The 27,736-nt window shown below is 53.9% G+C and overlaps 2 protein-coding genes across 4 annotated transcripts; one reads left to right on the forward strand and one right to left on the reverse strand.

Moving 5' to 3' along the window:
- The first annotated feature begins 18 nt into the window (after window positions 1–18).
- On the forward strand, window positions 19–15,393 carry HPS4 (HPS4 biogenesis of lysosomal organelles complex 3 subunit 2). Of its 2 annotated transcripts, XM_055711921.1 has the most exons (13): window positions 19–148; window positions 735–825; window positions 1,389–1,532; window positions 2,960–3,067; window positions 3,459–3,575; window positions 3,704–3,798; window positions 5,426–5,498; window positions 6,225–6,258; window positions 6,891–6,987; window positions 7,479–8,409; window positions 11,450–11,582; window positions 12,449–12,557; window positions 14,110–15,393. In XM_055711921.1, the coding sequence occupies exons 1-13, from the start codon at window positions 108–110 to the stop codon at window positions 14,279–14,281; spliced, it is 2,145 nt and encodes a 714-aa protein (XP_055567896.1). In that variant the 5' UTR covers window positions 19–107; the 3' UTR covers window positions 14,282–15,393. The 2 variants fall into 2 exon arrangements, with proteins under 2 accessions (XP_055567896.1, XP_055567907.1); XM_055711932.1 differs by lacking the exon at window positions 14,110–15,393 and having other exon boundaries at window positions 12,341–12,476.
- ASPHD2 (aspartate beta-hydroxylase domain containing 2) lies at window positions 14,743–27,649 on the reverse strand. Of its 2 annotated transcripts, none has more exons than XM_055711962.1 (4): window positions 27,483–27,649; window positions 23,171–24,288; window positions 20,483–20,596; window positions 14,743–19,308 (listed from the first exon to the last, which is right to left on the reverse strand). In XM_055711962.1, exons 2-4 carry the CDS (start codon window positions 24,054–24,056, stop codon window positions 19,199–19,201), a joined length of 1,110 nt encoding a protein of 369 aa, XP_055567937.1. In that variant the 5' UTR covers window positions 24,057–24,288; window positions 27,483–27,649; the 3' UTR covers window positions 14,743–19,198. The 2 variants fall into 2 exon arrangements, with proteins under 2 accessions (XP_055567937.1, XP_005439615.1); XM_005439558.3 differs by lacking the exon at window positions 27,483–27,649 and adding an exon at window positions 26,585–27,319.
- Between the last annotated feature and the right edge of the window lie 87 nt (window positions 27,650–27,736).

Genomic DNA, 27,736 nt, shown 5'->3' on the forward strand with positions numbered 1-27,736 from the left:
CGGGAGCGGCGCCTCCCGGAAGCGGCGGGAGGGCCGGGCCGTTCAGCCCCGGCGCCGGCGGGACAGCCCCTCTCTCGGCCCGGCCCGCCGCCGGCAGCCCGACACCCATGGCCTGGCCCGCTGCACCGGAGCCCGGCCCGGCGCCATGGTGAGCCCCTTCCCCTGGGCCTGCGGCACGCGTGGCGGGCACCGGCCGGGGGTTTGTCCCTTCGGTTTCGTAGGGAGGTGCTTCATGTGGGCCAGGAGCGGGCCCGGGGCTCCCCGGGCTCGGCCGCAGGAGCGCGGAGGGGCGGGCCGGGCCAGGCCGCCCTGCGGCCCCGGTGCCTGTGGGCCGGGCAGCGGCTTGTGCCCTCCGCCCGTGCTCCTTGCAGCCTGACCTGTGCAGTCGGCGACTGGGTGAAAAGCAGCAGATTGTGGGAGCTGTTTGGGCTGTACGTGGTTGATGCTTAATGACGATTAATCCATGTGCTCAGGATGGGGTCTCACAAGGCTGCCTCTCCTTCCGCCTCTCTCAGCTGCAGAGTTATAGAAGGGATCTTCAACCCACAAAAGTGGGCAGACTTCATAGTGTGGGACCCTTTTGGGTCTGAACTCAGTGTGACTCTGTGACAACAATGTCTCCCTTCATTTGCAATAACCCTTTTATTCCTCCACCTGAAATAATAGAAAGGAGAGGGAGAAATGTAACAGTTTTCAAATATACGGTCGTTTCTGCTAATGCTTTGCTTTTTTAGGTGGAATTATTTTTTCCTTTATGATGGCTCAAAGGTTAAGGAAGAAGGAGATCCTACAAGTGCTGGGATTTGTTATTTTTATCCTCCTCAGGTAATGTCTGCTTTTATTTCAGTGCTTGTAAGGAAGTGTCTGTCCTGCTAGTCAGTGCTCATAATTTTAGTTCGGGAATAGCCGGGCTTTCAGGCGGAGCTTTGGATTAATTCCTATTTAGTATTCACAAAAGTTTTAAGGAAACTTGTGCAGCTAGAACCAGGCGGAGCAGAGTGGTGCTCCCCCAGGCTTGGTGCACAGAAGTCCTCCGGCTTCCGAGGCTGGTCATGGTAGACCCGTGCTCTGCTCCCTCACTGTGGATTCTGACTGGTGGAGTAGTCCAGCAGAGTCCAAGTCTGTTCTGGTGATATGAATAATTATGCACGAGGGATAGAAGTTCCCCTAAACAAGCTCTAGGCCCTTGTGCTGCCTGAAAAAAAAAAAGTCCAATTATTTTTTCCCCAGAAATTTGCCTGTGCTACTACATTTGATTTATAATTGTATTAAACTTATAATTAATTTTTATTTATATCTGAATACTGTAGTGATTTTTTTTCCCGCCAAGTCCAGGATTTCTTTTTCCAAGGAAAACAAAAGTCTTTTTTCCCTGCCTTCCTCGACAGACTCTCCCCGACCAGCAGGAACTGCTATGCGGACAGATTGCCGGAGTGGTGCACTGCATGACTGAGATTTCTGGAGTTCCTCCAAGTCTCATTCGCCTGAGAAAGCTCAAATTTGCAGTTGTAGTGGAAGGAGACTATCTGTGGGTGAGTTCAAGAGATCTGGAGGCAGTCACAGAGTGAAAACAGTGAGAGTCTGAACTACCGTATCAAAAAAGACTGCTTCCCCTCCCCGCCCCGGGTATGGGCTGCACACAGATAGACCTGGGGAGAGCTGGGGTGGGAACCTGCAATGCACAACTTTTCGTTGCAAGGTAACTTAGATTTATTTTTTTTACCACAGCCTACAACTGTGTGTCGCGGCAGTCACTTCAGCTGTTCTGTAAAAAGCTTCACATACCTCATCTGTGTGTTCACACCCAATGTGTTTTTTTAAGATGTGCCTGGCAGTGGCTGTAAAATGTTGAGCTCTACATCGTTACATGTGTCCTTGGGTTACTGGTAGTGACTGGAAACAAGATACCATGTGCTGCAGTTTATAATAAGGACTCGATCTCCCTGTTTGATAGTCTGATTGTTCCTTCCTTCTAACCCTCGGTATTTCCTGCAGACTCTGTCAGTGTTAGCAGACATTTAGTATATAAAGAGCAGCCTGTGGCAGAGTCATGAGAAAAATGCCCCAAACTGTCCCCTGGAAATTGGGCTGAGACCCATCAGACCAGAGGAGGGCCACGAAGATGGTCAGAGGGCTGGAGCCCCTTGCCTATGGATACAGGCTGAGCTGGGGTTGTTCAGCCTGGAGAAGAGGCAGCTCTGGGGAGACCTTACAGTGGCCTTTCAATACTTAAAGGGGGATTGTAAGAACGATGTGAACAGACTGTTTAGTAGAGCCTGTAGTGATAGGACAAGGAGTTTTAAACTGAAAGAGGGTAGATTTAGATTAGATATCAGGAAGAAATGCTGTGAGGCTGACGAGGCGCTGGCACAAGTTGCCCAGAGAAGCTGTGGATGCCCTGTCCCTGGAAGTGTTCAAGGCCAGGCTGGATGGAACTCTGAGCAAACAGGTCTAGTAGAAGGGGGGTTGGAACAACAAGATCTGTAAGGTCCCTTCCAGCCCAAACCATTCGGTGATTCTATGAATTGGCAGTGCTGTTCAGGCTCACTGGGCGCTCTCTGAGATGGAAAGCCTGATGCTTCTGTTTCTCTCAAAAACTAAATTAAGTATCTTCAGTGCTATAAATAACAAGTTAATTTGAATGTTTTTAAGTACTTAGTTTCAGGAAAGCATTCTTAGCTGTTAGAGCACTGAGCTAGGTCATCTAACGTGGGAAGGGAGCACATCTAAAACGCTGGGTTTCCAATATTGTTTATTTATCCTGTCTGCACCAGGGTTCTTTTGTGGGTATTTTTGAATTTCCTTTTCATCTGACTTGTGAATCTGGGGGATGTTTGCCTGCTACAGAACTGCTTGTATGCCTTTGATACTCATTTGAAAGCGATTGAGAGTTGTTCTCACCTGCTGTACCTGGGTTTTGTCAGTAAACATTCTTCATTCCTGGCTTTCTGTATTGAAGGTTCTGGGCTGTGCTGTTGAGCTTCCTGATGTCAGCTGTAGACGGTTTCTGGAGCAGCTGATCAGCCTCTTCACCTTCTACAATGGACCTGTGCACCATGCATATGTGGTAATTAAAGACCAGCAGCCATGATGTTTCTGCCTAGGAAGAGATCTTAAAATACTTCCCGTATTGGCCAAGCTCTACCCAGGCACATACGTGCTGGCATGTTCCTTTATGTTGTCTTCCTGCTAGCAAGGATCAGAACAAGCTCATACATGAAAGAATTGGGACCTGGAAAAGTGTACAGGCCCATCCTCCTGTTGCACCGTGGTAGTGGGGGTATCTACTGAAAGTTTCCTAAATGTTCAGTTTGAAGCACTTTCAGTATCATCTTCCTCCTCATCCTCCCCAGATTCGTCACTTATAGGTACTCTCTCAGGTTGATGGTGCCAGTCTAACATCCTGAATGCATTAAGGCCTGTGCAGTGACAGCTCTGTGGATTTTTGTTGTCTGCAGGCATTTTCTCAGGAGGAACTGAGCAGGCAGTGGGACAGATACATTGAACATATCCAAAAAAACACCAGTGACCTCCACAAGATTTTCAATTCTCTCTGGAATCTGGACAAAACCAAGGTAAACATCTGTCCTCTATAGTGTCTGGCTCTCGAGCTGCCTTAATGCCAATGGTTTTGTGTTTATTTGCTGCTTTGAGCATTTCCCAGGATTCTCTGTCCTAACTTCTTGTGGTTCTCCCTGCCTAGGTGGACCCCCTACTTTTACTGAAAGCAGCTCTCATCTTGCAAACTTGCCAGCGGTCTCCCCATGTCTTGGCAGGCTGTATTCTCTACAAAGGCTTGTAAGTAACCAGATGTTACCTAAAGGTTTAACCCGCACGTTAAATCTGCGCCTTCTCAGGGTTGTGATCCCGGAGTGCAGCCGGGGAGCGGAGCAAGGACCTAGCTGTACACACAGGGCTGCTCTGTGTTATTGGTGGGAACATTAATGCTTCAGGCAAAGTAATCCCTGTTGTCTGGTGTGTTTCACAGAGGATGAGAGGTTACTTGCAGTTATTAGTGAGAGAAATGGAAACATGAAGAAATTTAAGGTTTGGGGTTTAGTAGTAATCTGCTGTCTTTGATGTTCAGCAGGACATGAACTTTGGCTTTTTAGGTGGAAGTCACCAAGAAAAAGTTGTGCGAATATGATTCTTTCCCATTAGTATTCTTTTTGCAGTCTTACAAATACAGTGGATGCATGTGCTGTATGTATGTATTTGTGACCAACTTGATGGCCCGGGACCACTGTCTATACTGATAGAAAGTATGCAGAAGAACAAGCCAGAATTTCCCATGAGAAATGCTGGCTTCTTTCAGCTGGAGATTAATCATAGCTGAAGATGCTGCAGATGTGGCACTGAACAACATCAAGGAAAGCCTCAGAGGTGGCCTTGAAAGACAGGCGGTGTGGGATTCTGAGAATTTCTTGGCAATAGCATTCAAATGCCATTTTTCTTCAGCATAAACTGTTCCTGTAACACCGTTTACGAGTACTGGAAATATGCCACAATGTGTGCATCCTTCCAGGTCTGACAGAGGCAAGTCAGGCATTTTTAAGGGAATGATCTCATACTTACAAGCAGGATGCTGAGCGTGAGTCATTGCAGCACCTTAAAGCTGGCAGCATGTTGCAGTGGAAGTGGACATCTAACTTGAAAACGGAGTCTTCTGCATCTAGTCATCACTGATGTCTGTGTCTTGTATCACTGGTCTGTCTAATGGAGATTTTTGTTCACCAAGTGTCATCAGAGTTCTCTGAAGTCAAGTCTTGCTAACAACACTGCAAAGGGCTTTGTGCTTGGTTAAACTTCTTTAGAGTCGTTTGGAGAACCTCCAGAATGTGGATCTCAATGAGACGTAAATGGAAAGACCAAGAATACTTTTGGAAGTCCTGTACAAGGGGCCTGTGTTGCAGTAGTTTGAGTGCTAGTCTTTCCAAACCTTCTCCACTGTCCACGGCTCTTGGAGTGGCAGGAAGCCTGTATAGATTGATCTGTCTTAGGTTTTGACTTAGCAAAACCAGACTTATTGGCCCAAAGTAAATGCCAGCAAGCAGCTTTCCTAAGTTTAGAGTGGAACTACCCAAAGAAAAAAAAAAAAGATTCCTGATGGTCACTCAATGTTCATTCCCCTTGTGCAGCAATGTGTTAGCTCCAGCCCATGTCTGGGGATGGTCCTTCAACCCTTGCAGAGTATCTGGTGGGACCGGGAGAGGTGGGTGCCATGGAACCTTGGGGACTGCCAAGGATCACCCAGCTGTGACGTGGGGCCCTGCAGCACTGTTGGTTTTGCTCAGTACAAGCAGAAATGTCCTGTGAGCGTTACGGCTGACTCTGCCTGTCCTGATGCACTGAGTGCCAGGAGTCTATGGCTGAGCTTCAGGAAATGGATGTTCTGCTCCTGGATGATTTTGCTTTGTCCTTTTAGGATTGTGAGCACCCAGCTGCCACCTCCTCTCACTGCCAAAGTTCTCCTTCAAGGCAATGAGTCTCCAGGCCAGGTATGTTGCTAAACATGTTCCCTGCATGCAGATACCCACTTGTAAGAGCAGTGTGGGAGCTCTTGTCATGTAGATCTTACGTGTCCATTACTGGGAAGGACAAATATTGATGCTGATGCTAAAAGCTTTTATTAGTTATGCCTGAGTAAGGTTTCAAGACTTCTGCACTAGGAATTTGCTTTTTTTTTTTTTATTCTTTAAGTTACTGAATTCATGAGTTCTCATCTGTGTCATGTTTTGATTAACTTTTTACCCAAGTTTAGGTATTTAGTGCTAAACATATAAAATCTATGTCTGACAGTGACAAATCAATTTTCGTTTGCATTAAAACCTGTCAAAAGTAATTATTTATGTGGTTCAAAAAAGCCATCAAGATCCAGATATGAAGAAGAAGGCCTCTGCTCTTAATCTGGTTGAGCAAACCAAGTTTTTGTGCCCTGAGCAGGCAGTAATGGCAAATTGTGGTATTTGTCCTTGCTTTCAGGTGTGTATTTGTCCTTACTTTCAGCTGTATTTTGGTTCTTGGGACATCCCTCTACCTCGAGGGCTACCTAAGGAACAAATCACTGCCCAGCATAGTAAACCAGTCACAGCATTTGCTGAAGGGGATGGTCTGGGGCCTGCAGTAGTTACAGGGAGGCTGAGGAGGCTGGAAGAGACGTCCTGGTGGCACTGATGACCAGTGTCAAGTCATGCCACAGAGCTGATTCTTGGCTTTTCTTTCAGAGTGAGCCTGGAGGTGAGGAGCAGCGGGAGCCTGGTGAGCATCCAGCTGCAGAGTACTGATTGCCAAGCGCACAGCAGCATATGGGCGACCCTCTGGGGCTGCATTCTCTGCAGTGAGAGCACGAGCTGATTCTCTGGGATTCACGTCAAAGCTCTTGCTGGATGCAGGAGTATATCCCTGAGGGTGTTGCTGCTACTAGTCAGCATGTGCCAGTGGGTGTCGTGTAATCAGAACTAGTTCCTTCCTTTGGCTAAGCAAAGGAATTTGCTCTTTTGGGTTTAATTGTCAGTTCTGCAGATTCCCAACACGCCTGCTTTAATTCCAGTTACCCATGTGCCTATTTGGCCACTGATGGAGCCCTGAAAACAGATGGCTGATGCTTACAGTCCAGATCTTCAGTCACTGTTTCTGAGCATCAGTTTATAGATACTCTGCCAGGATGGTTAATAAAAAAAACACCAAGGGAAATTTTAACTGTCGGGCATTAAGCGATGAAGAGGGGGGGAAAATGCTGCCTAGTCAGACGTGATTAGTTTGTGGTGACCCAAGATACAGAATGATAGCTGCCTTCATCTCCTGCGGAAGCCTTTGGGCTGATAGGTTTGGCTTCTGTTCTTTATGCTGGGCATGTTAATTTAGTCCTCGAACCTCCATTGCTTTTGCAGATTCTCCATTGCCGCAGGGTGTCCGTATCATCCCAGTATTCCTAACAGAAGGTGAAGTCTCAGTGCTCCGAGACTTTCCAGTGGAGTGGATGACTAGGTAGGAAATCAATCTGACACACAGAGAGGCTTTTGCAGCAAAGGAGCTAACATGTGACCCTGTGTCCTCACTAGCCATTGTCACTGTTTTCTCTGATACTAACTCAAACTCTGTCATCTGACTGTTAAAGCTGCCTGAGGTCTTTCGGAGCGGACAGAATTTGTGGTGTCCGTGTCTCTGTTGTGAAGCAGCATGAAGCGGAACTGTTTCCCAAGACCAAGTGTGATCTGTTGTTTATTAGCTCACAGTGCTGCTTAAAGCCTATGTGCTTTGTGAGTAAGGGAGTGACATTCCCAGGAGTCTGCAGTGTAAGAGACCCATGCTTTTCACCTCTGTTAGACCTTAGCCCATCCTTTTCCCAGGTGGATGCTTTTTGTAGCAGAGAATAGATCAGCTATTGAACACTGTAGGAGGTGGTAATGTTACTAGATAGGTAATAACTCCAAACAGATCCTACTCAGTAGTTTAATCAACTTGTCATCTCCTGCTAGGTCATCTGTGTCCTCAGCAAGCCCTAGAGGAGAGAAGAATGCTCTCTGCTCTCCGGCAGTTTCGGAGTCAACAGGAGTTCATGAAAACCAAAACATGAATAATATCTCTGTGCAGGAGTCCCCTGAGCAAGCTTCAAGCACAGCTGCACCAGAAGATGCTGTGCAATCAGGCAGCCTTGCTAACACCGGTCCTTTGAAGGGCTTCTCTGAAACGGAAACTAGTACAAAGAATTCTCCAACTGCAAAACCGAGCAGATCAGACAACAAAACCTCAGAGCTCAGTAAAAAAGCAGCCTTCCCATCAAAGATAGGCACAAAGCAGCTGCTGAGCCCTTCCACACTCCATACTGCTGAATATGCTCAAACTACAGGTCCATATCTGGAAGGCTTTTCCTTTCCGAACCCTTATGCCTGGGAACAGGAGAGTCAGAACATGGGGAAATCCCTTGTGAACTCTGACGTTGAGCAAAGCAGTTTCCAAAGTTATCGTGCAGCCAGTGGCAGTACGGCTGTTTGCTCTCCTGCCCAAGAGTTGAGCAGAAGGAAATCAGGTAAACAAGACAAACAAGGAACTATGAGCCAAAATAGTGTCTCTGGAGAAAGCAGCGGTGCAGCTGGTGGCAATGTGTGGGGTTTGGATTGTCCAGCTGCTGCTGTGCAATCAGAGCTCCAAAGCAGAAGTCAGCTGCCAGCTGTAGAGGTTCAAGAGAGTCTGCCCGGTGACCCAGCAGAGAACGTCCACTGTCCCAGAAGCAAGGAGAGTGACTGGCCACTTCAGGTAGACAGTCGAGGAGCCCACATCGGTGTGGAGTCAGGCGAACAGTGCAAACCAGTTAAGATGAGCTTGTATGTTCACTGCCTTAAGGGGCTTGTGCTCTCCCTGCTAGCTGAAGATGACCTCCGAGAGGACCAGAGCTCCATTGAAGATGTGGTAAGTGGGAAAGCTCTTCCGCTCACTGCTGCTTGCCTGTTGGTGGGGGCAGGGGTTACAACTGAAGAGCGAGCATTGGATTGCGCTCCCCATCTCATTCCTTACCTGCTCTCTGTTGTGCAAGGCAAAGCCATTTGTCTTAGGGTTCGTTGCCACAACCAAAGCTACCTGGGAGGTTGTTCACAAACGTCAGGGAGCGAGTCTGAGAGGTGAGAGCATTGTCTCTCAGGCGACTCCTGTTGCCTGTTGTCTGTCGGTTTCCGCGCTGGAGCAGGATGTGTAGGTGTGACTGTCAGACAGCCCCGCAGGCTGCCAAAGGCCTGTGCTGGATCTGGGTTTTGTTGGGAAACTGTCAGTTTTGTAGTGCTTTTTGGAAAGCAAGGTTTGTTCTCTGTTTAACCTCCACTTCACATGTCACAGCTTCTCACTCTGGAAGCACCGGAGAGACGTGTCTGGCATCGAGTCCCCAGAGCGTTTCCTCTCTTCAAGAAAGTCTGGCTGGCTGAGTCCACAGCCTGCTCTCCCTGGCACTGCTCTCCGGGGGGGCAGAGCGAAGGCTGCCGCTTGGGCACTGCAAATAGGTGTTGTACCAGAGCAATTCCAAATTACTCTGCTGTGGGATTTGCTTCGGTGCACAGGCTTCCCTGCCAAGCGGTGAGGTGCAGCTAATGGGGCTGCGGGGGAAGGAGGTGCCAGCCCCTGGCATTTCCCGGTGAAGCATTAGTCTGCAGAGCTGTTGCCTGGCCTCTGCCTCCCTAGCAGGAGCTGAGTCAAAGCTGCAGAGGCCTGTTTGATATGCCAGTTGCCATAGGAACAACCTAATTTCTTTAACCGACAGACTGGAAGGTGGAGGAAAGCTCAGACTAAGGGCTCCCAGCATTAGCAGAGCCTCAAGGTTACTCCGTTTCCTTCTGAGCTGTGGGACTCGGGGGCTGTGCCTGCGATCCCACCCCCTGTAAGCAGTGCGATGCCACCTCCGCACAGCATGGGAGGACTGCTGTCTCTAGGAAGGGTTGGCAAAATCAGCAGAGGCCAGGAGGTGCAGCCGTGGCCTTTTGCATCAGACATGGCATGTTGCTCTACCCCCTTTCTGCTCCTTTTGAACAGGCATCTGCACAACATCTCCTGCTCTACCACGTCTTCTCTGGTGAGGGGGAAAGGGGGAGATACAGGGAGGTAGGAACTGGCGCTCTTGAGAGATGGAGGTTGTCTTTATTGCACAGGTACCCCCAGCTTTTCAGGGTTGCCTCCAGTTGTGGCTCCAGTCTGGCAGCACAGTGCTCAGAGGCAGTGTGATCCCCGACAGCCTCTGCTCTGCTTCATGTCTGACCTGCCATGAGAAGGAGCATCTGAAGGATGTAGCTAGCATGTGAAACGCCTTGTTTGGAGGGTTAGCTCTGCTAGTGACACATTGCATTGCGTGTCCTCCCCTCATCAGATGCCTAAGCAAGACCCACAGTGGACCCAGCCTGGCTCAGTTTGTCATTCAGTTCGTTATGTCTCAAGATCAACTGCCTGACACCGTTGTAATGCATTTTGGTCGGTTTTCCTTTACGTATTGCTCCAGGGCTGACAAAGTCCTGTTTCATTCAGGTTCCTCTTTTCCCCAACACGTTGCTTCCGTCTTGCATACTCCTGCTTTGGCAAATCTTAGCAAAACTGTACTTCCACACATCTTGGGTTTTGGATTCTTCTGACTACACTCTCACTCTGTGTACAGGTGTTTGTTATCTCTTAGGGGAGATGCACTGCATGTCTCATCATCCCAGGAGGAAGAGTGTTGTTTGAGGAGGTAGAGCTGGTCTCTGCTGCTGGCATCATGGTGGATTTGAGGCGTAACCTCAGCTTGTCTCTTCCTTTGTTTATCTGTAGATTAAAAATGACCCTCAGCTCTCAGGGATGTCAAAGCCGAGTTGTAATTAATGTTTGTTGAATGCTTTGAGGCCCCTGAATGACACCAAAGAAGGGTAAAATATGCTACTTGTGCAGCTGAGAACAGCAGGCAGTACCGATCATCCCTCTGGGAGGGTGGTTTCCAATACAGGCGTTCCCTGCAGAGCAGGCGGCTTTCAGGCTGGCTTCCTGCTGCTCTTTAGGTCTTAGCCCTTCATTTCGCTGCACAGAAAAGAAAACCTGTTCCATGACCAGGGGGATCAAGGGTAGGCCAGGTGCTGTCGTCCTGCTGAATAGTGGCTTGATCCTCTCCGTGGCAGAGGGAAGCACATGGGCAGGCTGGAGGATCATGGAGTTAATCTTTCCGGCACTGCTGGAGAGCCCCTCAGCCCTGCCTGCTGCCTGGGGGCCTCACACGGCCAAGGCAGCTGGGCTACTGAAAGTCCAGTCAGGAAAGCAACTTGGCTTTCATGTTAGTACATTGTTACGTGAATCCATTGCTCTGTGCCAGGCCTGTTGTTACCTCACAGGTGAGGCTGTTTTCTTGGCTTTGCTTTTTTTTCCTTCTGGTGGTAGCCCAGTGCCTGCAGTCTGTGGCCAGCAAGAAGCTCAGAGCGGAGGCTGGGTGCCTGTTAGAAGATTTACTCATATGTTGAGAGCGTGCTGCAGGAAACACTGCAGGCAATTAAATCCAGCCCAAGCATGTAAAGCTGCGTCCTGTGTTGTACTGTCTGTCTGGTGTAGTAAAGGCTGGTAAGCAAAGGAATATCCCTTGCTAGCAGCTGAAAGTAATGGCCAGGATGTGAAAATGAGCCCTGGAGAACAAAGTTTGATGGTAAATTAGTGGAGTCTTATGTTTTCCTGTAATTAATAGCATCAGTTGGTTTAATGGCTTATTTTCAGGTTGGAGTACCCTTTTCTGAGTCCCTGTCTCACTGACTTGTAAGTTATGAGGCTCATCTGCTTTCTTCCATGCCCAAGTTTCCCAGCCGTTCCTGGTGGGGGCCTGGTCAGCAGCAGCAGTATGTGGAAGGGTCCAGTCTCCCTGTCATCAACATTGGTCACCCAAGCTCCCTCTGGTACCTCCTTGGAAATCTAGATGAAGTCAGGCTTCTGCTGTAACACTTGTTTTTTGCCCTCTCTGCAGTACCACAGCAGTCTGGCTTCTCTAAACGGCCTTGAGGTTCATCTGAGGGAGACTCTGCCCAAAGACTCCTTGTCCCCAGCCAAGACAACCTACAGCTTCACTCACTATGACTGCGTTCAGAACGTACTCACAGGTAAGCCTTCATCTCCTAGAGCAGCAGCTGCTTTGGAGGAGGGAGTAAGGAGGAGAGCAGGGTTTATGGTAACCTTTTCTCATGCTTCAGACAACTTTTTAGAATCATTGCTTGCTATAACTCTTACAAAATAGCCTGGATATGAGGCCCTATTGAGGAAGCTTTATCTTTTGTGAGTTTATAATCTGCTGAAGGCTTGTTGATTGCTTTATTTGGATGAGAGCCCAGAGGCTTCTGGGAGATGGAGCAGCTGCCACTGGCACTTTGCTTGAAATGATGTTGCTTTGGGTTCTGTGAAGGACTAAGTAGGACTCGACATCCTCTTCAAACCCGTTGTCCTTCCCCCAACTCCATTCATCCCTGGTGTGATGCCTTTTGTCCTGCTGTACAGCAGTGTTTGTCAGTCCTTTCTGGCTATGAGAAGCAGGAACAGGGAACAGGCAGTAGCCAGCAGTTCAGTGACTGCTGCCCTGGATTGGTGACTAGACCATCAACGTGTAGAAAGTCCCGTACACTATTTCTCCAGTTGCATTCTAATGTTTCCCTTTTTCTGGCAGTGTCATAGGCAGCGTCCTGGCTCCCTCCAGCTCAGAAGTAGTGCTTTAGGGAAAGAGAGAAACCCCAACGATTCTGGGTAACCCAGGCCTTGGGCCTTCTTGTCCCCCCCCTCTGAAGTGTGTACACCAGGCGCAAGTCACTGACTAATTGCATTGAGGTCACATTGGGATTTAGGTTGTCACCCAGTCTCTCTTCTGCAGATAGCCAGGATCTGTGGGAGAGGTCCGCAGCCTTTTCCTGCTCAGTAAATGGGGGCACGCTCCTCTACAGAGTGGGCTTTTAACATGCTCCTTGCTCCTGTTCTGCAGCCAACCTGCCCCAAACACCTGGCCCTCTGGATCGGCACTTCCTGAGAGCTGCTGCACTGATCCACTCCAACTTCAACCAGCTTCCGACTGCTTCAGAAGTGATAATCAGGTAAAGTGTGCTTGTAACTCCCTCCTCTTCCAGGCCCAGGAGTACTGGGTGGCACACAGAATAGGCAGAAGGGGGGAATGCCTTTTCTGAGGCTGGCTGAGGTTCAGCACGCATTATAATCACACTGGTGTCTCTTGCCAAGGGTCAGGCATGTTGCCTTATTCCCTGAAGTTTCCTCTTTAGATGCGGGCTACTTAATATTCTGCCTGTAGTGTGATCTGGATGTTGAGAGGCAAGAATGGCACTGTGGCGAGTGGACTGGAGGCCCAGCTGAGTTGTGCCATGGGTTTGGATTAAGATACAATGTTAGAGTATTGCCAGTTCTGGCACCATAAGGTTCTAAGATGCAGTTTTAAATATAGCTGTTCCTAATAAATTTGTGTCTCGGCTGGGAGCCAAAGGCACCCAGAATTGGCAACCTAGATTTTGTTTTCTTGCACGGCTTGTTGGGTTGGAAACACACTGTAATGTGTGTGACAAACTCAATTGTAATGCGCCAGGCGAGATGGTCTTATCACAGTCAGAGCCCTTCCACACAGCCGCAGCTAAAGCTGATCTCGTGCTACAGCACTCGCCCCGTTCCTGTAGCTGATCTCAGAGAGGATGGTTGTGTTGTGAGCGTGCAGAGATTCTGTTTGCCTGGCTGCGCTTGTTTGTCCAAAACATGTTGAAATAAAGATGCTTCTGGGAATTACACTGTTACACTTCTCTGACACAGCTTGCCAAAGGAATGTGAATCATACACTTCAATGCTGGAGAACTCCTTGTTTAGCCTTAGTTTGACTGGCTCCTTAAATCCTGTACTGGCTAAGCTGGCATATTCTCTGGTGCCCCAAAAAAAGCAACTCCGTGTGTGAATCAGACTGAGTAACAAGATGACTAAAACTGCTTTCTTTTATGGAGGGTTGTCACAGAAGGGTGTCAGCAAACATATCAATTGCTGCTTTCCTCCATCAAGGAGGAGTACAGACTCCTTTGCTTTGCTCCCTGCCAGCCCTCTTGCAGGTAAATACTGAGTGATTTTAATCAACAACTTGAGCTTTCCTGGGTACAGTATCTGACTGTCATCTAAGCTTCATCATGTGTGACTGAATGACCTCATATGGTTCCTGTTGCAAGGGTGCTGTGCTGGGATTTGCTTATGGACAGCAGCAGTGAGCTAGTTTCCTCCAGGAAAGAAGGGGTATTGGACGCAAGGAGCATTTAACTACTGGCTCTTGATGTACAGGGCTAGTGTGCCAGCAAGGGAAATAATCACAGGATGGCCACATGCATGGGTGTTAAGGCTGCTGAGTAGGTCCCAGAGCATGCGACATATGACACTTTCTCTTTTAGGAAGGCAGGTCTGGTTCCCTGTGGCCTTCTGGTGATACACTGCAGGGTTTTGCTGCCCATTTTAGTTCTATGTTCCTTTGCTCTGCTGAGAGAAAAGTCCCTCTCAACAGCTGGGAGTCCAGTGCCGTAAGCATCCCAACAGCCAGTCTGGCGAGTTGAAGTGGATCTTGCACAAAGCTATAAATCCTGACCACTGCCTTCTCTCCTGCCCTGCTAGGAATGCCTCCACAGCTGTGTATGCCTGCCGGAACCCCGTCCAGGAAACCTACTTCCAGCAGCTGGGTGCTCCACTCCGCAACTCAGGTGTTCCCAACCCTCACGACAGTGCATTCACCTTGCCAAGCAAAGCCAAGCAAAAGCTGCTGAAGCATGGAGTGAACCTGCTTTGAACTGATACACTGAGGCAACATGTCTCAGCCCGTGCTAAAAGTTAGTTCATCTTCAGTTATTAAAATCTCAAAGCCTTTTGTTCCATAGGAGGCACAAGGCTCTGTGCTATGTCTGTAGTGTCTCCAGCCTGCCTTGCTCTGAGCAAGGGGAACACTTACTGCCTTGCTCCTGCAGCACATTTTGTGCTAGTGCAGGGTACTATTGATGTTAGCACTTACCAAAGACTGAAGATGGAAAGTAGCTGTGCTGGGGTACTTGGTTTACATTGACTCTAGGACTATTCATGGTGCTCTGCTGCCATGGGCAGAGACTCCTGGAGTGCCTTGACCTAAAGTAGAACCTCTTGCTCTAAGCTACACAGACACCAGGCTACTGGGCAGTACTGGCTGTCAGAGATGTCACTCAGACACTGCAGGTGCGTGGAGTTCTGTGCCTACACTTGCCCTGGTCAGACTTGGGCTTTATTTATATTTCTTAATCTATAGAAATGATCCCCGCCACAATGTAACGCCTTACCTTGACTAACAGAGCCTGCATGTTCTCAGACTAACTGGAATAGAACAAGTGCTGCAAATCTCGCAATCCTCCTACAGGCGTTGTCAGGAGGTTTTTATACTGTAGCTGAATCTGGAAGATCCTTGTACAGCACCATGCAGCCTTCCTTGCTGACCCCCAACGTAGCTGTAACCTGCTGGCCTCTCACAGGGCCGTGCTGGCGGTGGTACGAATGCACTACACCTGCCTGCCCCTCGGCCTTCTGCTTCCTCCCCTCCCTCCTGTTGCAGTTGCAGGATCTTGTTTCACCTTCTTGTTCTTGCTGCTCAATTTGTCTACTCTCTGGTGACAGAAAAGGCAAGTGGGAGCCCTTAAGCTAATGGGACCAAAGAGGTTTTGTAGCTCCTCAGCAACTGTTCTCTTTCTGCTCAGACAGCGTGTCCTGTGTCAGCAGCTGGCTGGGGGGGAACTGCTGGTGACGGCTGCTTAGACCTGCGTGATGGATGCCTCTGTCTGACTGTGCTGTATGTTTCAAAGCCTGCTGCTGTTACCTACACGCACATCACTGTGACCATGAAAATAAAAGGGAGTCTCCAAGACTCGTCCAAGTACTATGTGTCAGCGGCCAGTCCCACTTACTGCTTGGTCGTCATGTTTGTGATTCCTGGTGTGAAGGTTTGGGGTTGGGTGACCTGTTGCCCCTGGTTAGCCCTGTGCCAAGGGCAAATTCCTGCACTGGTGGGGTTGAACAGGCAGTGCCTGTTGCCTGGATCACTCCTGCAAAAAGTGGCTCCTTGTCAGGGTCTTAGAAGGTTGCTAAAGGTAGATGCGTTACTGGCTTAACTGTGAAATGGTGAGAAGGCTTGCGTCGGTGTTAGCAGGGCAACCTCAGGAGCTGGACACAGTAAAGTCACCATCGTTGCAGCTTCTCATTCCACTCTGGCAACAGACAATTCCCAAGGTAGCTCTGCCATTGCAGGGCTCCTCTGCAGACCTTGGCTGGGAAATCCAGTGGACTCCAGAGGAAGAGCCAGCTGCTTGCTCAGAGGGTGGCTGGGCATGGATTGCCATCTGGCTTCCAACTCTGGCAGCCGAGGAGGTGTTGCAGCAGCAGGAGAGCTGTGTGGCACGGTTCCCTGCCACTGCTGTCCTCTGGGGGACTATTGCAGTGAAACTGTTCTGCACTAACTTACTGTCAGCATTGCCTGTGGCTAATGGCAGTGTGGATGTGAAAGCTCATTGGAAAGCCCGAGCTGTGGCCGTGCAGGAGACCTCCTGCCTTGGTGACACCCATGCGGGAGCCAGCACGGAGCAAGGTGCTGCTTCCCTGAGGTACGGACAAGCTGCTCTGGTTCTGGAGTGCAGCACAGAGAGGCATCGTGTTGGTGAGGGATGAGGTGGTGGGAGAAGGTGGGAGGAAAGACAGCTCCAGCCCTCCTGTGATGTTCTGGGCTCTGCTGTGATGCTAAGCCAAGAGGCACCCCCTGTTAGACGCTGCTCTGTCTGTCTCCTCTCTGCACGCCCGGCAGCCCTGATCCAGGTTCTCTCTGCGATGCTCGGGTGGCAAGGAAGCTGCGAGGCAGCTCCAGACGCTCGGCTTCCCCGAGGGAGATCCTGCTGTCTCCTAGCTGGGTGTTTGGGGAAGTTGTCTGTTCTATCAGGAAACATGAAGAAGTTGAAGGAAAAGCCTGAGAGGGACAGGAGGGAGTTTTGGCACAGCAGCAAGGCACAAAATAGATGCTTTTGCCTGCTGTCGTCAGGAATCTTCCACCACAATCTGCTGTGCCATCTGTCGGCAGTGGAACAGCTGGGGCAGCTTCATTCCCTTTTGCTTCTTGAACTGCATCTGGCCACCAAGACCTATTTCTGTCCTTTGATCGTTAAGAGGAAAGTTGTCTTGGGGTAGGACAGCAAAGAGCTCCAGGCCCTCGACGTAATGGTTGCATTGCAGAGAGGATATTTAAAAATCGGTCATTTCAAGTATAACAAGATGAGCAGCTGCTGCGCTGGCTGTGTCCTGCCTGAGCGTGTGGGAGTGCTGCTAATGAGGGCTGGGGACCTCGCGTGGAGCGACTTCTTGCATTGCCAGGCTGGCTCCATGCTCGCGGTGATGCTGGGCACTGGCTTTCAGGCAGTTGGGCAGGAACTGAGTGGCAGCCCAGCACCCTCCACCCTGGAGCTGCTCCTGCTGAAGCTGCCTGCTGCCTTTGATGCATCAGTGCAGGCAGCTGGAAGCATTTTCCGAAATGGTTGCTTTGAAGACTCTCCAGCAGGCTGGTGGCCCTGCTGCGGAGCCTGGAGAGTGTGCTGAGCTGAGCTGAGCTGAGCTGGGGGGCAGGTGGGGCTGCAGCTCTTTATGTTGCTGACTGGTGTCTCTGCTGCCCTGGGCACAGGCTGTGTGTGCTGCCCGGCTCTCGGTGCGGGGCGAAGGAGATGGGAGATGCAGGGAGATGCAGAGCAGACACTCCCTGTGCTCCTTGGCACCCTGGGCTCTGAGGGAAATCCGGGCCAGGGAGGCTGTAACTGCTCAGGACAGAAGTGCCAGGGGGACAAGTGTTTTAAAGCACTACCCTCCCTCACTGTATCACTCGCAAACCCAGCCCGGGCTCATGCCCTCCTCCCACCCTGGAGCTCCTGCTTTTCCATTGCATTTCTCCACACCAGCAGCCGGGTGAGCTGCTTGGGCCCAGCTGGGGTAAGCAGGACCTGAGCCCTCAGCGTTTTGCTTGACCCTGGATGAGTTACACAGCAGCCAGAGCCTGTTCTGTTTTCAGCACAACTGTTTATTGATAATCTTTGCTTATCCACTGTATGAATGTTACCAAACCGTAAGACAGTTACCAAGCCAGCCTGCTTCCTCAGGGTCTGGTTCCAGGTAGTCAATGTGTGTAGAAATCATGCACTTCAGGTATTCTGTAACAAGACAGGTGTAAAAAATATCTCGGATGTATTTGAAATCTCTGCCTTATCTTGCAATGTAATCACTGAAAAATCTGTAAAGAAATCGTAGGGGAACAGGGCTGCGTTCCCTCCTGGGCAGGGCACGGAGGCAAGCGGTCCCCAGAGCCGTGCCGAGGCCACTGAGCCCAGTGCAGCCACTTCCCAACCAGAGGCGTGAGGACAGCAGTGAGCATCCATGACATGCTGTGCTTCACGTGTAGCATGTTATAAACTGTAAGGTAGCTCTGTACCCCTGAAAACCCCGAACAAACCCTGGATGTCGGGCAACTTCAGGCAAAGTGTGTTGGTTACAGATGGGCAAGACTCCCAGGGGGTGGAGGGGCTTGTTCCTTGGGCTGCAGAATTAAACACCCCCTGCCTTTGGAAACCTTTTCTTTGCTCTCAGGTCTGTGAGCTGCCTCTCTCTAAACTTGTCCTGGCTCCAGGAAAGAAGATGGAGCAGCAGAAGAAAGCGCGACCTCCTTTCTTCCCTTTGTCTATGGACAAACAAAAGCCCTGCTCTGCATTCCCAAACAGCATCCCTGCCCCTGCAGAGGCTTCCCAGCTTCAGCTGTGAAAACTGAGGGTTGCAGATAAAGTAAGCAGGGGATTCAGGCAATTGATAACACTCTTGGTCAGATTAAAGAGCAGGGCTCGATGTGTGTTGTCCCCTCAACAGGGTGTACATCAGGGCGCTCCTGGGCTTGCTGCCTTGCTGGGGCTGGGGCACCTGCAGCCGGGTGTGCAGCCAGCAAGCTCTTCTCCTGCCTGTGTGGTAAAAAGGTTTCTCAAGGCGTGAGGGTTGGGGAGCCATGTGCGGGGTCCCTGCTGGCATGCGAGGGAGGAAGCAGGAGCCCCTGCAAGAGCTCTCTGCAGGCAGAGCGTTGCCCTGCTTGTGCTGCCCTGCCTGCAACCCCAATTGCCCCAGCCTGAGAGCCCTTGCCCGGGGTGTGCCTTGTGCCCACTGCAGCCCTCAGCATCCGTCTGTCCATCCATCCAGGGACTGCAACTGGGACAGGGGAAGGCTGAGCACAGTGCTGGGCTGTTTGGCTGGTTTGCTGTTTTGTTTTGTGTGTGTGTGTGTGTATTGTTCTTTTGATGACCACAAGAAGTTTTACATTATTACATTCAAACAAACACCCTTGGTTTTGTTACTCTACTTCTGAACACCGCAAAACACAGTAGCAACATAACACGTACGAGAGTGGTGCTGCAGCTAACCACGGAAGGAAGGCAATGCGCTGTCATGTTGGAAAATAATCCCTGAAGCCAACGATGAGAGGAGAGAGATGGGCGTTGATACACGTTGCAGTTTCCATTTACAAGAGCCCCTGGGGATGGAGGACCCCGAGGCCACGTGCTGGAAGGAGGCTTCCTGTGCCGCAGGTGTCCATGTGCGGTGCTGGACCCGTAGCAGAGCTGAGCTGGCACGGCCGCCCGCCCGCCGGCTGCCCTCGATCCCACAACACCAGGCAGCGCCGTCATCGTCCTGGGGCAAAGATGAAGTCAAGGGCTTGGCGCTCTGCAGCGGCGACGTTGGGGTGCCACAGGTCCACCATGAAGACCACGCGGGGACCCTCCTCCGGGGGACCTGGGTGGGATGCAAGCACTGGGTGAAGCTGTGCTCCCTGCTCCCATGGGAGAGGCCAGCGCTTGCCTTGGCACACGGTGACGGGCTCCCGGGACGCTGCTGCCTGTACCCCGGGCAGAGTGTGTGCCCAGCGGCAGGGCCAGCCTGCAGCGGGGAGGTGCCTAGCCAGTGCAATCCCGTACTGAACTGCTGCATACTGGGAGCTCAGTGCTTCCAGCAGCCGGCATGGGGCAGGGTCCTCCCTGCCAGGGCTCTGGGGCTGCTCGGGGTGATCAGACCCAAAGGTCTCCCATCACAGGGCAGCAGGCACGATTCTAAGCTTGTCCTCCTTGCAGCTGCACCTCAGAGTTGTGCAGGCAGCTGCTGCTGTGCTAGTCCAGCCTTCCCGGCCCCGCAGCTCTGCACTGAGCTGTGCTTCCCAATCCCACAGCAGGGTTGATGTGGGAGCAACAGCTTTTGTTCTCCCACTCTCTTCACACAGTCCCTTACGTAAAACAGCTTGGCTTGATGCTTTTATGCCATCAGCGACTAATGCCGGTTAATCTGGGAGAGCTGAAGTGGAACAGCCTCCATCAGTGATGGAGAGAGGCAACAAAACAGGCCGGTGTGAAGCTTTTCTCCCTACACAGGAGACAAAGGCACCGCTGGCACGTCAGCACTGAGCTGCTGCCTCAACGGGGCCACTGCAGCCGGCAGCTCTGCTGCGAGCCAGGGTGAGAGGATGCCGAGGCTGTCGGTGTTGGAGCCTGAGCTGCCCTGCAAAGCTCCGGGGGATGAGGGAAGCCTTTCCATGCTGGCTGCCACAGCAGGGAGAGGATCACCGGGCCCGGGCCAGGCTGGCAGTGCTGCGGCAGCGCTGCGGGACTGCATGCAAGTCAGGACAGAAGCGAGTCCCAGGACAGGCTGAGGAGGGGGGTCCACCACCCCGAAGCAGCAGGGAGCATGCGTGATGGGCGAGCCCCACCATGCCAGGAATGGAGCTACCACCCTCCCTGGAGCAAGACAAGGGCACTCTAACCCCCACAGGATGGAGGTGCCTCCAACCCCACAGACACCTTGGCAGCAGAAGGGACTGGGTGCAGTCGCCCTGGCCATCCACCCCTCCCCACCCCCCAGCACTGCTGTCAGTGTGAGATGGGACTGCAAGGCCCCGCAAGCTGCACGTTGCGCTTACCTTCATGGAACGCCGTGTGCAGGAAGGAGTCATCGAAGAGCAGGCAGCGGCCCTCAGCCCAGCACTGAGGCTCGCCCCCCACCACCAGCTCGCAATTGCTGGGTGTCTTCAGACCTTCAGGCACAAAGAGAGAGGACAGGGAGGGTCAGGTGGTGCTGTGCTCCCTGTGATGAGGGAGCAGCCCTGAAGTGCAACTGGTGAGCTCCACACTGCTGAGGGGTTGCTTCCCTCCAGAGAGCAGCAGCAGGTGCTGTGCTGAACTCAGTGCATGGCAGAGTCCGGGGTTCAAAACAGGCACGAAGCTGGTGCTGCATTTGCAAGCTGAACCTTTAGCCTGATGCAGCTCAGCCCCTGCCCTCTCCCTCCTGCCCCTTTTGCCCCCAGTTGCTTGCTGTACCCCAATGAGCTCAGCATTGTGAGCGCTCTCTTTTGTATCTGGAACAGCTGTCAAGTCCCCAGAGCCCACAAACACCAGGTGCACGCAGGAAGCCAGTTTCCTGGTGCTTTTTCTAGCTTCAGGACCAAAGGCAGACCCTGCCACCTCCCTCCTCCAGCTCTGCTGCAATTACCCTGCCCACTGCAGGGCTGGGGTAGGAGGAAATGCTGCACTGAGACCTGAGAAATGGGCTCTATTCCTGGCTCTGCCACAAGATCCCCATTTGACCTTGCATCGCTCAGCATCTGCCTTGTCACTTGCTTCCCCACCTGAGATACTGCCATGTGGTGACCCACCAGGCAGCTGCAAGGACAGAAATTCAGGGGTGTCACAAAACCCTCATAGGGAAGAGGCCACACGAAGGACAATCCTAGAAATAAAATGGGTCTTTTTCTAAAATACTAGCGTAAGCCAGACCAGTTTGAGGAGGGTTGATTCCATCACCACCTGCATCAGGAATGTCACCCTCCGCAGTGCTGGGGACCGCTGGAGCTGGTGCAGAGTCAACCTGCCCCGAGGATGCAGCCGTGGCGGAGAAAGGGGTCAGGGCTCACGTGGCTTGCCAACAGTAACGATGCAGCAAATGAGCAGGAATGGATCTCAGAGTGATGCCAAAACCAAGCGAGTGCAGCAGGGACCCTCATCTGCCCAGGAGAGCTGGGAGTGCAAAAAACCGATCTGCTTTTCTAATAGACATTTCAAAGCCTACAAAACCCAAAGCCATTTCCCTGCACAACAGCCTCAGCTGGAGATGCTCCAGCTGGAAAGGGGGAGCTGAGCAGCTGGGGGAGGTGGGGAGCCTGCAGCCTCTCCATCACACCCACACCCCAGGGGACACTGCCCTTGGAGGGGCAGAGCTGGTGCCTGTGCTTGGGCCCACATGTTCAGCAGAGCAGTACCAGGGCTGGAGAAAATCCTACAGTGACTTGGCTACGCTGATTGCTGTCCTGGCTTTGCAGAGCAAACCAGCTTGAAAGGGCAGGTTGTCTCTTAAACACATCCATGCCCTGGGCAAAGCAAGCGCTGAGTCCCCAGCACTGAGGTGGGGGTGAGCACAGGTCGGTGTGCCCCAGGCACAGTGCTGTGTCCCGGCTGGAGAACCAGCAGCCACTGAGCAGATGGAGCTGGAAAACATGGAAGGACAAGGGAATGAATGACCTGCATTGCTCGTCTCCCCAGGGCATGTGTGCTCCAACTGGAGGGCTGGCCCCAGCTCTGCTGCCAGGACAGGCTGGCCTGGACCTCACCTCACTGGCCCCCTCCCAGGAACCACTCAGCCTCTTGCAAGTAGACTGCACCTTCCCAGTGACCCAGACAGAGGGGAGAGCCAGTGGCAGGGCAGCGGGCTGCCTCCTGGCACCAGCAAGGGCATGTCCCAGCTCCCGAGTAGCTCCCCAGGCCTGGAGAACTCCTTGGATCAGCTCTGACGACTGATTCCCGTTCTAAATAAATGGCCAGTCACTGCCTGAGTGTGTTTACCCAAGAAGAGTTGGCTGAACAAGCGTGTTCAGTGTTTGCCAGCAGGGCCCGTGCAGTGCCTCCCCCAGCACGATCTGCGCTGCTTCCAGCGCAGCAGAGCCCTGACCATCTGTGCCGCGTGGGCTCTCCCCAGCCCAGGCCCGCAGGGCGGGGAGCTCTGCGCTGCCAGCCCAGGGCTCAACCCACCGGAGGGGATACCCCAGGACCCCCACCCCTGATTTGCAGCAAAGCAGCATCTCTGCTCACATCTGCCAATGTCACGCGCAGAGCCCTGGAATCCCACGAGAGGGGGGAGCTGCTGGAGGCGCAGCAGTGAGAGACGCCTGGGTCCCTGGAGCAGCACCCCAGGCTGCCCTGGGTCCTGTGATGGGAGGTGGGGCTGCCTGCAGAGCAGGGGTCATCTGGAGACCCCTGCACAGTATCAGCTCCATATCTCACACCAGCAAGAGCCTATGCCTCCAGGCTGGCGGGGGGAGGAGGCAAAATGCTGTTGCTGCTGAGCTGGGGACGCTGGGGAGATTGGACACCCAGGGGGACTGAGCGCCATCCTCTTCTGGGGAGGCTGCTGCTGCCAAAGCCCCAAAACTTCCCTCAGGCCAAAGCAGAAGAGGCACCTGAGCCACTCCTGGGGCTGCAGTTAGTGGCTGAACTTGGAGAGCACGGGGTGCCAGAGGCATTTTTAGGGCTCCCGCACCCAGGCATGGCTGCAGCCCCCCCACAGCACCCGTGGCAGGGACACCCAGTGAGGCTGAACCACACCGCTGGGCACTTACCTAGATGGCAGCGGATGCGGATGTTGGTGGGCCCGTAGTGCTCGGCGATGACGGTGCCCGGGCTCAGCACAGAGATGCACGCGTTCCCAAAGACGTTGTTGCCAATGCAGGTGCGAAGGCTCCCGAGTAAGCGGTACGTCCGTGGGCATCTCCTGCAGTTCCTGGGCACACACATGCCCTGGTTCACCAGGTAGAAGGTGAACCACTCCCCACTGGGCGTGCTGTTCATTTTCCATCCTTGCGGGAGGCTGCAGTTTGAGAAAGCTTTGTAGAGGGTCTCAAACTCACACAGAATGGTCTGGAAGTTGCGCTCCAACAACTCCACGTCATGCTTTTGAGCGTCCCGGGAGAAATAGGGCATGGTTGGCAAGTCTGGCAAGAAGAAGACTTCTGGTTTCTGGATGGATGGCCGGCTGTTGAGGTAGCGGCCCTGCTCGCGGATGCCTTTGTGGATCCTGCCCATGCCAGACCAGGAGTAGCGCTTGGCGTACTCCTGCAGGTTGTGGTAGAGTTTCTGGTTGAGCCCGTCATGGTGCGTGCAGCGCACGCACTCAGGCGAGTGGCAGTAGACAAACCCATTCTGCACACCATTGACCTCAGCGCTCTGCATCAGGGCGTTGACGGTGGCATAGGCGCGGGGCTGCTCCCGCCCCACGTGGTAGCAGTACCACACAAAGAGGACGAGGAGGCAGGCAACAGCAGCGAGGGCAGTGGCATCACAGTCCCGGAAAGACTGGATGCCAGTGGCGATGAAATCCCGGAGTCCGTCCAGAGACCAGCTCCAGTCCACCAGCCACTCCAAAGACATGGTGGTGCAGCGGGTGATGGGTGCACGCAGGGGGGCCCAGCAGTCAGTCCTTGTGGTCCTCAGAGGCACCCACACCATGCAGCTGGGCCAGGGCGCTGGGGGAAAGGGCTGCCATGGGGAAGCGGAGCTGTGGCTCTCCCCTGCACGCCCAGAGGCTCTGCATTGGCAGCAGCAGCCAGCAGCTCCAGGGGAGGTGGGTGGCCAGGCTGCCCGGGGGTCCCAGTGTAGCGGGTCAGCAGAGACGTGCCTGGAGGGTCCCCACTGGTGCTCCTGGGGCCATCATCCTGAAAGGCAGCACTGGAGGGAGGCTCTGGAGAAAGAAACCCGGAGGCATTAGGGGGTAGACTGTTTCCCCTTGAGGTCCCTGCCGGAGCTCAGCGCACAGGGTGCAGCTGCGGCTGTGTGCCATGGCCACGTGGGGCACCAGCTCCTCGTGGGGGGATGATGGATGAGGAGTCCTCCTATCTGCCCAGGAGCCCAACACCATCCCATGCTGAGAAAAGCCCCCACCCCCCAACAACGTCTTCCACAAATACCCAAATGGAAGTTAAGGGGGGAGAGACAGGGCCCTCAGCTCCCACTGCCCCACACTGATCTTCCCTCCTGCTCTCCCCTCCATTTCTCTCCTCCATTGCTGCCTTATCATGACTGAAATCTGGCTGATAGACAGCGGGGCAAAGCTGGGAATAGACACTTAACAGCCCTATCTTGCAGCACATCACTTTATCCCCTCGATCCAAATGCTCTGAAACGACTCTCCCTGCAGAGACTGAGCTGAGAGCCCCGAGCCCGCCAGCTCTGCCCCTGCACTCAGCCAGCCTGGCGAGGGCACTGGCCAGCCTGGCGAGGGCACGGCAGTGATGGTGGCAGGTCGTGGTTCTCTTGTTTGATTTCACCAACCAGAGTTCACCAGCTCACAGGTTACCACAGCTGAACGGCTCCCAGCACTACTGCAACGCCCCGCACACCCGGCCTGAAAAGCAGAGCCTGTCCTCCCTCCCCCGGCAGGGGACAAGTCTGCTACACAACCAGCTGCTGTCTGTCCCTTCTTCAGTGGTGTCAGGGCAGCTCTGTCCTGCCCCACCATCACAGCTGTTGGGAAAGCAGCTTGACAAAAAGAGAAGATGCTCCAACTCCCCACAACCACGAGTGATGTTCGCTCACCCCAAACTCCATCCCTGGGCAGCTTTGAGCAAAAGGCAGTGGGACCAGAGGGGCAGGCAAGGCAACAGGTGAGAAACGGAGGGGATACACAAACCAGGTTGGAAAGCACACCCAGAGTGACCTCAGCCTACAGCACGCTGCCAGCACTGAAGGAAAGCCTTGTAATTACTGATGTGTGGCTGAACCAGCGCGTCCGTGGGTCAAGTCTCCACACGAAGCAGGTGCTTAGGCTGGGCACGTGTGGGGGGTCACAGCCCGACCCGGAGCACTGGAAGCAAAGAGAGGCATACAGGCTCTCACTGGGATCATCTGTGCTACTGCTGTGCCCAGACTGCACCTCCTGGATAAGTCAATCGGTGCACAGCCCTGGGCAGGGCAGGGGGATGCAGGCTGGCAGGAGCTGCAGGGCAAATAGCTCTCCACCTGGGAGGAGTGAAATCAGGATGATACAGGTAAGGGGAAGGGAGATGGCATGGGAGCTCCTCTGTAAGAGCATTGACTTGAAGGAGTAGGATGGGTTTATTAGCCAGGGAAGCCATCCAAACCCTTCCTGGCCCTCCCTGCCAAGGTCCTGTAGCCTGTTAATGAATGTGCATTTCCCTATTGATGGCAATAGTGATGCGCTGCAGCTGGCGGAGCTTTGGCTGGGACCTGACCCTGCAGCTGGGGACTGTGTGCAGTGCTGGGGACACAGGCTTTAGGCAGTTTTACATCCTGGGGAGGGACAGCCACACAGCCAGCCTCCCTCCTACTTCCTTGTAGCACATCGCCTGCATGCCCTGTCCCGGGAACTGCAATCCACGTGGCATGTCACAGCCTCCTGGGAATTTTAAGATAACTTTCCTCCAGCCCCACCAGCTGGCACTCCTCCAGACACACCAACTTCTCCAGCCCAGTCCTCAGCTCCCGGGGTGCAGCCACAGAGCCGGTCCCAAGGGTGCTCCCTGAGGTCGGCACAAGCCCCCCACCCTCCTCTGCCGTGCTGGAGTGTGCCAGGGAAGGCAGGGAGAGCCCTGGCACTATCTGTATTCAGGGTGGCTCTCACCCTGACAGGCAAACAGGGAGCTGCCTCAGCACAGCAGCCAGGCTTGTTGAGAAGTCAGCTGGCAAAGCAAGGGCATGGGGGGGCTGAGCTGGGGGGTCTGACAGACTCGGGGTCCTCCAGCCAGAGTTGCTTACACCCCTGCAAGGGTGGTGCAGCACAAACAGGGCCCCACTGCTGCCCCGGGGCTGCTGTCAACACCCCAAAGTGGGAAAATAAGGGGGAAACCGTCAGAGCAGTAGGAGATCAAAGCCCCTGCGCCCACGTGCAGCCTGCCTGGCCCCAGAGCTCGCAGCCAGGGAGCCTTCGGGCTGCTGAGCCCTGGGCTGCACGGGAACGCTTCGGGGGTCCAGCCCAGCAGCTGCCTCCTGCGCCCCGATGCAAACCTACCCAAACCCACCTTCCACTGGCGTTGTGCCGGCGGCAGCAGAGCAGGGCCCAAACACCGGCACCGCGCCTGATGGACACTGTGCGGCTGGGACCTGCTGCTGGCCCGGTCGGTGCCGTCACCCTTCCAGCCTGGCTGTGCGGAGCACTGTGGGCCTGCACCCCCGGCCCGAAATCCAAGAAAAGGCTCGTCAGCTGATAACAAACAACAGAGCCAGTCCAGAAGAGTGGAAATCAATTCCACATTGCACTGAAGTTGTGCAGGACGTGGAGGCGAGCACCGTGCCAGGCAGCAGCGGTGTTACATAATGAAGGCAGAGAGGCTTCGATGCAGCAGAAAGTTGCATCTTGGTGGCTCCGCGGTGGCCCCGGCATCTCCTGGAGGCGGCGGGTTTTGCTCAGCCCGGCCGGGATCCCCAGGCCGTGGGCCCCGCGGTGACGAGGACGCGTGGCGGGGCTGTCATCTGCACGGCACAGGCGGCGGCGCCTTCGGGATGGGTGTGAGGAACCTCCTTTGGATGCCGGAGCGCCGGGGTGAGGCAGGTGCCGGCTGCTACTACGGGGCTGGAGCACGGCCAGGCAGCCGCGGGCGCTCGCTTCGCCCTTTCCTCTGCCGTGCCACCCCGGCGGTGTCACCCGGTGTGATGGTGTCACCCGGCGTGATGGTGTCACCCGGCGTGGCGGCATCAGCTAGGCTGTCACCGCTGTAGCTGCATCACCCGGGGTGGCAGCGCTGCCCACCGGGCCGGTGTCACGTCACCCAGCGTGGCGCTGGCACCCGCCACCGCGGTGTCACCCGGCGGGGCCGTGTCGCCCGGCCGGGCGGGGCCCCGGACTGCGCCCCCCCCCCCCCGAGGGCACCGCTCCCGCCCGCGCCCCCCTGCGCCGCGCCGCGCTGCGGCGGTACCGACCTGCTGCCCGCGCCGGGCCGTGCGGGGCCGCCGCTCCGCTCCGCTCCGCTCCGCTCCGCTCCGCTCGCCGCCGCCGCGGACCACAACTCCCAGCAGCCCGGGCAGGAGGGGCCGCACCGCCCCCGCCGGGACCGCGCCGGGGCGGCAGCCTGCGGGCCCCGGGCGAAGCACCGCCCGCCCGCCCGCCTCCGCGCCCGCCCCTCGCCGCGGCCTCGGGGCGGTGCGCCGCGCCCCCGCAACCGCGCAGCCGGGCG

Source organism: Falco cherrug, chromosome 1, assembly GCF_023634085.1.
Source record: "Falco cherrug isolate bFalChe1 chromosome 1, bFalChe1.pri, whole genome shotgun sequence".
NCBI lineage: Eukaryota > Metazoa > Chordata > Aves > Falconiformes > Falconidae > Falco > Falco cherrug.

Bases quoted from the DNA above. Each gene is read 5' to 3' on its own strand.
- HPS4 (XM_055711921.1), top strand. From the start codon at position 108: ATGGCCTGGCCCGCTGCACCGGAGCCCGGCCCGGCGCCATG. The intron at 3,576-3,703 runs GTAAACATCTGT...CTCCCTGCCTAG, and splicing joins GGAATCTGGACAAAACCAAG to GTGGACCCCCTACTTTTACT. The intron at 8,410-11,449 runs GTAAGTGGGAAA...CCCTCTCTGCAG, and splicing joins AGAGCTCCATTGAAGATGTG to TACCACAGCAGTCTGGCTTC.
- ASPHD2 (XM_055711962.1), bottom strand. From the start codon at position 24,056: ATGGTGTGGGTGCCTCTGAGGACCACAAGGACTGACTGCTGGGCCCCC. The intron at 20,597-23,170 runs GTAAGTGCCCAG...TTGTGCCTGAAG, and splicing joins CCGCATCCGCTGCCATCTAG to GTCTGAAGACACCCAGCAAT. The intron at 19,309-20,482 runs GTAAGCGCAACG...CATCCCACCCAG, and splicing joins GCACACGGCGTTCCATGAAG to GTCCCCCGGAGGAGGGTCCC.